Consider the following 12,833-nt stretch of genomic DNA (forward strand, 5'->3'; position numbering starts at 1 on the left):
TTTCTAAATCTAAATTTTAACTTTACTCTTAATAAATACTAGCTGATACCTGCAACTTCGTCCGCGTAGATAAAGGGTTTTTAAAAATAATAAGCAAGTTTGAAATTGATGATTATCTCATGTCCTATTCCAGTTCCAGTTCCCGTTTTCGCTCCCGTTTCCAACATATTATAATATGAATCTTATCTCGAGGAAGATGACTATGCCGAACGAAAGCTAGTATTGGTATAGTTATTATAGCTCATCGATGTGAATTTCAGTTTTTCACAAATCCCGCGGGAACTATGGATTTTTCCGGAATAAAATGAAGCCTATATGCTTTCCTAAGCTCTAGGCTATCGCTGTACCAAATTTCATCAAAATCGATTCCGTAGCTCCTGCGTAAAAGCATAACAAACAAACTTACATTCACATTTATAGTAGGGATGATCGGTTAAGACATTAAACATTTTAGATTGCACAAATTGTTGAACTGTAATGTTCATATAATATAATAATATTGATACACTTTTTACACAACTTATCTTGCCCCAAATTAAGCATATATAATCTATGTTATGGGTTACAAGACAATGATATATTTAATACAATATACTTACTTAAACATACATAAATACATTTAAACATCCATGACTCGGAAACAAACAAACTAGCAGGATTCGAACCCGGGACCTCTAGCTTAGTAGGTAGGATCGCTAACCACTCGGCTATACAGGTCGTCATATGATTAATTAATATCTATGCAAGGGTCTTCACAACTAGGCCACACTGAAGACCGGTTAGTAAGTAATATGTTGTGTTAGCTCGACCGTCTAGCATGGCGTTAACTTTCTCAATGTTACATATTAAAATATCTGCATTTATACACTCAATATCAAAACAAATATGTTATATTTTAACTTGTTGGCGCCCGCGACTTGGTCTGCGTAGGTATAGTTGTAAACAAACACTAAATATTACCATTCTTATCAGGTTTAGTCGTTTCGGAGACAAGCGTGCACAAAACTTTGATGAATATCTAAAAAAAAAACGTGTGCATCTCGGGACGCCTGACAGAAGTGATAACTAAGAGTAATCTAAGTTAGACGATTTATTATTGAAATTGTTTAACTTGAGAATAGCTTAAATTATGACTTAAATTTTTATATATTTATGAATATTTTATTCTTAGTTACAATTCATGAATATAAACATGAGAATATTCAATATGTGCGGTATCATTATTTAATCCTATAAAAGTAAAAATTGCGTAGAGTGAGAGAGGAGGAGCCTGCCTACCTCTGCTGCATGGGTGAGTGATAAGGAAGTCTGACAGACTGGCGCCGTAACGCGTTACGTTACGAAGCGGTATATCCTCCCATAAAAAGTTATCATTTCAAAAAAAAAAAACTATATATATATATAATATTAATACAGGTCTTCTTGCCTGTCACTTTGTGTAATCAATATATACTATTATACCAGTTGCAGTTTTCCTGAACCGATACGACTTAGGGACATTTACCCTTAACCTTCCGAAATCAGCAAGTGCCCAGGGCACTAGATTTTTCAGGTACATCAAAATCGGAAGTGCCGTACGGCACACTATTCCCTCACAAAGTTCTGACCTTTATTTTGATTTTAAGATGATTTATTTTGTTCTTATAGCTTGTTTTAATAGGTTTCAGATACATTCACTCAAATCATCATAATTACAAGCAATCTATTAATACACGTAAAATGATTCGCATTGACACAATTCTGCGCGCGCATTAAAGCACCTACTACCAACTCAAATGGCTGACCTCTGGTTTTGTGGATCTCCATTGGCCGTTACCTCACTACCTCCCAGCGTGCAAGTCTCTTGTCCGTTTGCGTTTTTATAAAAAAAATACGTAGGACAGAAAATATATCTTTTTATAGATTAACCGCCGGCTCGCTCGTCACTCAGAGCCTTAACAGAGGTGTTAACTTCAACTTTATTAATAATGTTTCCGCAATTATAAACACTCGTAGATATATTTTATATTGCGGTCGACAAACAGGCATTAAGTTTCTTGAGCTAAGGGGGTCACCTTAAGTCGAATGTAGGTTAGCTAATTTTACATTATTTTGCATTTCGATCTTGGAGTATTTACTCAACCGGAAATAGCTTTTAATAAGCAAGAGAATGAATCAAATGACTTATAAATGTTGATCTAAATGCATAAACACTTTATTTTATTGAGTAATGAATGAGAATGAGCAATCATGTTCAGATAGTATAAGCTCGTTTGGGTACAGTCGGCTTAGTTACAAAATAGCGAAGCGCGATAAGTCATAACAACATTTACCAGTGACCAAATTTATACACAATTACAATTATGTATATTGTAAATGTTATTGTTTTACAAAGATAGAACAATATTTGAATTTTTATTATTACTCTTTTTTTTATGACAGTAAGGGACGAGACGAGCAGGACGTAATACGCCCTGCCCATTACAATGTAGTACCACTCAGGATTCTTGAATATGCTAAAAATTCTGATCGGCACTACAATAACGCTCTTCTACTTCAGACATAAGATGTTGTCTCATTTGCCGAATTTTGCATTTCAGACCGAAACACAATAATGCTTACACATTACTGCTTCACGGCAGAAATAGGCGCCATTGTGGTGCACATAATCTAGCCGGCATCCTGTGCAAAGGAGCCTTCCACTACTAAAACTCGCCTAAATGAAGAATTGACTTCTATCGCATGAAAAATCTACAGTATATTTATACAAAGTGTATTGCTAAGAGGTTTCGCAACACGATCTAAGACGTTTTCTAGATACGCTTGAAAATACAGCTATTGTGTATACAGTGACTAAAAAGTGACTTCTTGATACGACGCTCTCCCAAACCATGTTCACGAAGCATCCTTACACAAACGACGAATTCAAGCTCTAAAGGTTGATGCATCCAATATACGATAATTTATATTTACACTATACTAGCTGACCCGACAGACGTTGTTCTGTATATAATAAATAAAATAATGTTTTTATATGAATTTGTCAATAATATATCATAACATCAAAAATTACTTCGTAAAATATGCACCCTGCTGTCGTAATGAAATTGTTTCACAGCAGAACTGTCAAACCGTGCGTCAATAAATTCTCTCATAGAAATTACGTATGGAAAAACAAATTTATTGTTTTTATTTAATTTTGCAGCATTTTGCTATTTATTCACCTTTTAACCTTTAAACCTTCTCTGGACTTCCACAAATAATTCAAGACCAAAATTAGCCAAATCGGTCCAGCCGTTCGCGAGTTTTAGCGAGACTAACGAACAGCAATTCATTTTTATATATATAGATTTGATATTATTTAAACATGATTCATGGTATATCGGATGCAGCACCTTACAAACTAATTTGTTATGTATATTACAGCCATTGGAAAATTATCTATTAAAAATAGTGAACGTTTAGTTTCTTGTGTGTTCTTCTCACGAGCTGAACTTTTTCCGAACATATGGTGGATGCAGTAATTTAAAAGAAATATTTATAGTGACGATTCAAAAGTTTAAGCCCAATTGAATACATTTTATTTGACTTTGATTTTGAAACCATGACTGACGAAGGATGATAACCACGTTCATCTTTTTTGACCATATGTGAAGCTTATTTGGAGCTATGAGGGTTCACTTTTAACTGTGAATAATTTTTTTATGAAAATAACGGACTCTTGAAAAAACCCAAAAATTCTGAGCGGCAGTACAATTGCCAATCTGTATGGCAGTGGTATCATTGACAAAGTCATTTATGTTATAATGTAACCTTAACCACACAAACTTTTTTTAACAATTCTTTTGAATAACGTAATACTTTTGTTTTGAACATTTTCTGGGATCTTGTTGTAAAAGCAATATTTATCTATATCTAAGCACCAAGCTCTATCAGATCTTCTTCCATGATACGCGGAAGAGCCCTAGCGAGAATCGTCATTACTTGCGAAAATTTTTCTTGCTTGTTGCCTCTATTTTTATGGTCTTCGACATACGATTTTTTATATTAAGATTTGGGGATCAAACTACTCTTCAAACTCAGGATCTATTGTGCCCCCTGCTTGCGTTAGCGCAACTGCCCTCAACTTTCTGTATTTTAAAAATGAGATGTGGAAAATCGAGGCTACTAGCTAGGAACCGATTGTGCCGATGTTTCAATTATATCCTCAAGAAATGAAAGTTCTTGACCATTTTTGGGCCCAGCTGTTACAGAAATAAGTATAGCGTAAAAAAATCTTTATTTTATTATGAACCAAAATCACCAAAAAATTATAAAATGTACAGTTGCTAAGTTAAAATTAAGAAGAATACTAGTATCTGAGATATTTTTTTATACATCTAGATAGACAGTGACTCTGTTTTCAACAACGCACGCACACAAAAACCGCGTAAATCATTAAATCTGCCTAACAAATCGTGAGTGTAAGAAGTAGCTGTCACGCACACAAAAGTAATAAGTCGGGCCTGTTGTCATGCGTTGCCTAGCGTATAAATTATCTAATCATAATATGATATCCATGATTATGAACATAATAGCCTAATACATATATGTATAGCTTTTGCTCTAATAATACTAGGTAATAGTTTAAAAAACTAAAAAAAAACACGCTTTTTATAGAATACCGAACTAAAAAATGAAAAAAGGAAAGATGAAAATTATATAAATGAGTAAAAATCTTAATTTACAAATTGAAAAATGGAATAATTTTATCAAATTAGTGTATTGTCATCGGTACTCGATAAATCTATGAAGTGTGAACGAAATCTGGCCATTTAATGTGGCTCAAGATTGCGCCCAAATGAGTCGGTTATAAACAAATATACATAGAGGTGAAGCTAATATAAAGGGTGTAAAATGAAAGTAAAAAGAAGTGTATACAGTAAAGTGCAAATGGTCTCACTCGATTCCAAGATATTAATTAAGTTTGTTTAATACGCATATCATTTTCTTCTGCTAAATACTCCAAGATTTCAATTAATATCACGAGACATTTATTACATGTTATGGGACACTTTCTTCGCAAATATTAATGAAATTTATTTAAACATTGGACAGGGTGTAAAATTATGTTCAGAATTCGATTTCTGTGAGGCTGATTATATTTATATGACCAATATTATAGTTTTAGCGAGCGGGTAACTGCGACATTTCTCGCGTAGATATTCAATCAACTTTACTTTTTTATACACGCTTTTTATTAGCTTCACCTGTATGTATGTTTGTTTGTAACCGATTCATTTGGGCGCGATTTCGACCCACTTGAAACGGCCAGATTTCCTTCAATTTTCGTAGATTTATCGAGGACCGATGACATTAATTTGATTAAATTATTCCATTTTTCAATTTGCAAAATAAGATTTTTGTTACTTTATATAATTTTCGTCTATCGTCGATAAGGCAGGAATTAATGTTAATTTTAAATTCCAACTTTAACCGATTTATCTAATATTAGGAATATTTCGAATACCAAAGAGCAGACAAGACAGAACAGAGCTCGTCTTTTGGTCGTGACACAAAATGAGTCTGGCTGTTGGTTACAAGCCTTGCCTTCTGTGTCGATTGGAACGCTGATTTTTGTTTTAGTGCCAAACGGTATTAACCGCTGCGATGGCAAGCGACCTGATGGAATGAATCTGGTGGCTTAGGCACGGGGAAGGGCTTTGGTGTGGGGACGCGACTTACGTCGACACTCTGGCTCCTTCTCATGTCCAAGTTACGTCAGTTGATGCTGGGACTGCTGCTTCGACTGCCGAAGACAGCAAGTGTCGCAAATATATCTGTCTCAGTGAGACTTGCATCTCTGTGCCGTTTGGTGTCGAGACACTTGGCCCAGGGGCGGCCCATAGGCGCGGAAAATTTTACTTTTAAGTCAACTCATCATTTCTTGATCACGCGCCTAAAGAAGCATAACTTCAAAAACTTGCGATGATGCTGACACTATAAATGTCACACAAAACCAGTTTTGTCTATTATTTTCACACAGATTTATTTCACGGATAGCTTATAGTCTGGATTGACGATATACAGGATCGTTCAATTATTGAAAATTACATGAATATCAACAATTATCCACTCTGGAGTCCACGCAGGCAACATCGCAAGCAGATGTATTTATATTATGAATGTACCAGACATACCGTCGCCGTTGAAATAAAACGAAATTAAAATTGAGGATATTCTTTCACTTTCATAATGTTATATGAATTTCGTCACACTGTCAACATATTCGATATAAAAACACCTGTTGAACCTCCGGAGGTTTCGGAGAAAGTATCGGCGCTCCCAGACCGGTGCGACCAGTTGCTATACGTAATGCGTCCGGTGTGAAGACTTAGGAAACATATAGACTGACACGATGCATGTATTAATACTTTTGTTGAAATGCTTTAAACGTTATGTCCTTAAAAGTGAACACTTATTTTCATATTCAAATTCAAATACTTTTATTCCAAATTGGATATAAAATCAGTTAAAGTAAAAGTCAAATAAACTTTAGGCTTAACGTCACTATAAATATTTCTTTTAAAATCTGAACTATCTGTTGTAATCACAACATAATTATGTTATACTCTATGGTAACCACCACGAGTTTTGTAATCTGTGTTACTTCCTGTCACATGAAGAAAAAGTATAGGTTAAACTATAAGGGGTGTTGAGTAAATTGTTAAAAGTACAGTGTTTTTTTATTCAATATATTTAAGTGACAATCAGACTTCTCCCACACGATTCTACAATCAGCCATTCTCCATTCATCGAACGTCAAACACTACCATATGTTCGAAAAAAGTTGAGCTCGTGAGAAGAACATACAAGAAACTCAACGGCCACTCTTTCGAATCATATAAGAGTATTATTATCGTAAACCTTTAGAGCTTGAATTCACTGCTAGGTTATAGATGTGAAGGATCTGAGAAGAACGGGCGCAAGTAATTCGGCGAGCTTTTCTTTTTTTAAATAGTCTGTGTTGTGCTCTATTTTCAATGTATGGTATTATTAAGAAAGTATTTTGTCTTATTGTAACATTTATCACAAAAACATATAAAAATTTTCTGAATACACACATTTAATTAGTAATTTTTTGGGAAAGCATTTACATCGCTCAAAAAAGACTTACAAATTCAACTTAATCAAGTTATAAAAACAAGTTTATAAGTTGTTCCTAATTGGTTGGTTGGTTGTTGGTCTTAACATTATAGTTATATGGCAACATTTTAATTTAAATGAGTCTGCATTTACGGCAACAAGTGTTTGACATTCGTATAGTCAAAATAACAGACAATATTACGAACTGAAACACAAGCATTAATTAAATTGACGGCAAAATTATAAAGTTTTCAATTTTATAAAATTAAATGAATACAACTATTTAAAATATGCGAGGCTCCGTCTATGTGTATAACGGTCTACCGATGCCACTGAAATACTTTATTACTTACTAATTGCCAAGTGAAAGGTTAACTATTTGGATTCGGTAATTTTGTATTGACTGTTAACTATTTACGCAATTGTATGTTAACTACATAATTTGAATCGTGCGTGAAATGAGTATTAGAAGAAAGTTTGCTGAGAATTATTTCATACGCAGTTATAATAATCAAATAACGTTCAATAATTGAACGTAATTCCAGAAAAACGTTCCAAGCCACAATCATGTCGAAATTGAGTTAAGAACACAAAACTAGTCACGTGATTCATATTAACGGTGTGACAAAAAATGGCAGCCCTACTGTCACTCTTTAAATGAAATCATGACTTAGTAGCCCAACCCACATGTATGGAATACACTAATAGTGATTAAACTTTAAACACTTGAACTGAATTCCTTAAAATGTAGTGAATGTGGCTTGGAACGTTTATCAGAAACTACGTCCAATTAAGAATGTGAAAGTTTCTATAAAAATTTTAATTTTAGGGCTGTCTGCAACAGCCCTGTGCTTCCCAGGGGCATAAAAATAATAGGGAGGTCCCAGGCCCATGGGTGTCATAAGAGGCGCCTATGGGCAATTACCAGTGGGATGATTCTTTGCTCAGGATGACGGCTAGATTATGGGTACAACGATGCCTTTTTCTGCCATGAAGCAGTAATGTAATATGCATTATTGTGTTTCAATCAGAAAGGCGCCGTAGCTAGTGAAATTACTGGGAAACTGGGAAACAAATGGAACTAAACATCTTACGTCTCAAAGTGACCAACGTAATTGTAGTGCTGCTCAGAATTTTAAGGTTTATCTAGAATCCTGGGTAGCACTGCATAGCAATGGGCAGGGCGTATCAATCGTCATATATAACCATCAGCTGAACGTCCTACTCGTCTCGTCCCTTACTATCATAAAAAAATTGTTAGTGATTAAGAAAAAAATAACTTTAATTAAAATAAAATTAAGTTTCCCTGCAAGATTGAATCAGAAATGAGGAGATCCGCAGGAGAACCAAACCGACATAGTCCAAATGTTTGCGAAACTGAAGTGGCAGTGGGCAGGACACGTAGTTCGACGGACAGATGCCGGTTGCGGTAGTAAAGATCTCGAACGGAGACCGGAAGACGTAGTGTTGGTAGGCCCCTCACAAGATGGACCGACGATCAAGATCGCCGGAATACATTGGATGAGAGCAGCGTAGGACCAATCGTCGTGGATATCTTTAGGGAAGGCTTTTCTCAAGCAGTGGACGTCTTCCGCTTGATCGTTATGATGATGATGAAAAAAATCATCAATCTCGGATCGCCAATTTAGGATTGCAATTGAATAAATTGGACGTTGATAAATGAATAAATCATAAGCTTAGTTAAAATTGGCTTAAGCTCTGTGAGTATCAAACCCGCAACCCGCTACTTAAGAAGCAGACAATTATACCACTAAACCAACTGACATGTTCCATACCTTCTAAACAATAGCAGTAAAGTTCACAGCGTTTTATGAGAGCGTTCATAATGAAACCAAATCGTATTCACCGGTGATGAAACGTTTTTATGATGCATTGTCATTATCATGGGAGAGTTGCTATCGGTCTCCTAAAAGTGTTCACTTGTGATACGTTTTACGTAATCATAACTACATAAGTGAATTTGCTAGAAACTGTCATAACCATAAGAACACCAGGAACATACATAAACTTATAATGCCTACTACTCGGCTAAGGGCCGTTCCCAATATACTATCTACAGATAGAGAGAAATTACTTCTTTCTACTGTGAGTAATAAGCTGTCAATAATCTGAAGCTATCCCAAAATACCCGATAAGTCATTCTTATCGCCTTATATTGGGACGCGTGAATTGAAATTTCCATACAAATTTCTATCGCTGGTAAGCTATACGTCGTCCCATTGACAGACAGCGTGTACGGATAAGGTGAGTTACCGTCGATAAGTTTATTGGGACAGAAAAGAAAACGATAGTAACGATTTTTATCTCAAGTAAGAGATAGACTGAATACTGGGAACGGCCGTTAGTTGAGTAAGTAAGTCTTTTGTTGGGGTGATGTATATACTTTTACAACAAGATCCCAGAAAATGTTCAAAACAAATGTTTGTGTGGTACAGGTTACTATAACATAAATTACTTTCTGAATGTTACCACAGATTTATTTGTTTTTTGATCCTATTTTGAATAAAAATATTTGAATTTGAATATATTCTTCAGTTCTCAACGCTCGAAGATTATCATATATAAGTTGATTACTACCCATGGCATCGCTAATAATACGCCTTCGATCATTTTTTTAAAACATCGATAAATAATGATAATGTGCACTTGCCCTAAAATTTAAATATTTTTATTTAAAACAGTAAACAATTTGTTATGTGTTTAAAGTGATAACTCTCACTTCTGAAAATTAATACACAAATAAAATTTTAACACAAAATTTTATGAACGATGTGGGACTCGAACCCACGACCTGTCGCGTTCCTTGGGAGTGCTCTTCCAACTGAGCTTACCGTTTGAGTGACGTACCGTCATAAAATCTCGTATGTTTTACTCACTTATTCAAAGGTTATTGATAAGTAAAACTGTATGAGAAAAAAGAGATATGAACTCAAATAATTAATCCTCAACAGGCTTCTTACGCTGGAGATACTGCCGCGGCCAGAGTTACAATGCGATGCTGTCGCATGGAGGCTGGTTGGTTTGCTGGGTGGAGACCAAGGTGCCAACCTGAAGGGCAGAACCAGCAGGCTGTCCTCAGCACTAGTACAGTACTCGCCTGATGCCAGAGATGCTGTGGACAGCAGGAGAAGACAGCTTGATGCTGCTGTTCAAGGTATGTTCAGAAAGGAGCATGTTCTACTCAGTTTTTTTGAACGGGAATTTGTTGAGCCAGGTATGTTGGCTAGTAATGTATTTATATTATGTGATGTGCCGAAGTGCTTGTATTAGGCATACTAGAAAAAAGACTTCAAAGCCACATTCAGTTAGATAAGAAATTTCTAAGTGATGATGAAGCAGAAAGTATGAATTTGAGAACAAAATTTATGAATGATGCGGGACTCGAACCCGCGACCTCTTGCGTTCCGTGCGAGTGCTCTTTCCACTGAGTCAACCGTTCAAGTGACGTATCGGTGATAAATCTTGTATGTCAACTCTCAGGTTGTGTCTTCATCTACAGGATCTACCTTACAGGTTATAACCTGCTCAACCCCACTATTTGCATATTAGTAAATTGACTTGAGATGTCGCTCTTTCAAATCCAAACAATTTGTTATTTCCGTTGACGTCATCAGATGTAGCATAATAATATAATGAGACATTGGTGGCTTGTAAAACTTCAATCGCACTTTTGGGATTCTGTTATTTACCAATCGAGCAACACCGATTTTAAAAATGTGGGGAAATTACTGTTTACCATTTAATTTCGATGGAGCAACGAACCAACAACCATCTTTTTTTGTACCGATGGAGACCGATAAACAACATTGTAATGGGCGAGGTTGATCACCGATAGTCAAGTGTACCCCGTGCTTGTGCGATGATGAACGACATTGTTTCTATTATCTGAATGTAACTGGAATTCCAACTAACCTTCTCATTAAAGGAGAATTGAAATGTGTATAATCTGCTTGTATGAGTTTAGGGATTCTGTTTACTCTAGGAGCAGCAGCTTAGCGAAATAAAAAACCAATAAGTTCAGAAAGGATATAACCAAAAGCCCCAATACCAAGGTTGCTCGGGCCGGGCAGTGCACAGTAACTGGCTGAGCAGCTAATATTTACATAATAACAACGGTATCAAAACATATCATAATCACCATCAACAGCCAGAAGACGCCCACTGCTGGACAAAGGCCTCCCCCAAAGATTTCCACGACGATCGGTCCTGCGCTGCCATCTTCCAACGTATTCCGGTGATCTTGACAAAATTGTCGGTCCTTCTTGTACGGCCTACCAACCTTTAAAAAAATGGGTGTGTACTTATGTATGCACGCAAGAGGCTATATTTCTTTGGCCTAAGAAAAATCATTAAAATGATTTATTCCTCTTGCTATTCTACGTTTTTAGAAAGAACAATTTTGTAAAGATAAATCTTGCTAATATGGCTTTGACAATTAATTATTATTTAATGAATACGGCTGGATGGGCTTGAACCCTTTGCCTGTCCTATAATAGACAAAGAAACCAAAAAAAAAAAACGAATGACGCGCGCATCTTAAAATTTTACTCACATATTTTTTTCATAACGCGCCTAAAGAAGTATAACTTCAAAATATTATAATGTAAAAGACTTAAATTTCTTCTAGTATCAGCTTCTAGCATTCCTTTCTCAATTCTAGTCGCACCTTGGATGTGCAACAGCCACATAATTACAAAATAATTTTATTATATTGCAAACTTACATTGTTAATTATTGCCATATTTATCCAAGGCTGGGATTACATTACAAGATTAGTTCACTTGTATTATTGTGTGCGGAATTTAGTTTCATTATTTATCTATTACTAAACTTAAGCAAGATATTCAAAAGCGAGTGAGTTCTCATATTACTGTGTTTTCGTTATCATTATTATCTCGGAATGAGTATGATGCTAAAATATAAGCGTACTAGCTGTCCCGACAGACGTTGTTCTAAATCTATATATATAAAAATGAATTGCTGTTCGTTAGTCTCGCTAAAACTCGAGAACGGCTGGACCGATTTGGCTAATTTTGGTCTTGAATTATTTGTGGAAGTCCAGAGAAGGTTTAAAATGTGAATAAATAGGAAAATGTTGCTAAATTAAATAAAAACAACAAATTTCTTTTTCCTTTGATGTGTCCATACCTAATTTCGATTTTGATGTTATGATATATTATTGACAAATTCATTAAAAACATTATTTTATTTATTATAATATACAGAACAACGTCTGTAGGGTCAGCTAGTATTTAATAAAATTTCTATTTTTTTTAAGAATCTGTCTATAATATTTCATAGCATCAATAATTATTTCGTAAAATATGCTCCCTGTCAATGACGTTCTATATTATGTCTAGAACGTCATTAATCCCTGTTGTTACTACAATGAATTTGTTTCACAGCAGAACAATCAAACCGAGCGTCAATTAATTCTCTCATAAAAAATATATCCACACAAATTAAATATTGAAAATAAAAATAATTATGGGTCCCAAATCGATATAAAAACTATCCTATATCTCAAATTGGACCAAACTGCACTCCATGAAGTAATCCCCATTTAAATCCGTTCATTAGTTTAGGACGCCATCACAGACAAACAACGTGTCACGTAATTTATACATATTAAGGTAAAGATGATGGATAAAAGAAACTGTTGCAACACGGACACGTTGGACATCAGGTGGAGTCAAAGGCCATCCAAT

General features: G+C 35.2%; 1 protein-coding gene across 1 annotated transcript in view; it reads left to right on the forward strand.

Annotated features, from left to right (window-relative positions):
* The window catches only part of LOC126977171 (uncharacterized), a 50,401-nt gene that overhangs the window by 14,623 nt on the left and 22,945 nt on the right, over positions 1-12,833 (forward strand). Inside the window, exon 3 of the mRNA XM_050825874.1 lies at positions 10,077-10,279. Within this exon, the coding sequence (XP_050681831.1) occupies positions 10,077-10,279 (203 nt within the window). The remainder of the gene's footprint in view (positions 1-10,076; positions 10,280-12,833) is intronic.

This window comes from Leptidea sinapis, chromosome 44 (genome assembly GCF_905404315.1).
Source record: "Leptidea sinapis chromosome 44, ilLepSina1.1, whole genome shotgun sequence".
NCBI lineage: Eukaryota > Metazoa > Arthropoda > Insecta > Lepidoptera > Pieridae > Leptidea > Leptidea sinapis.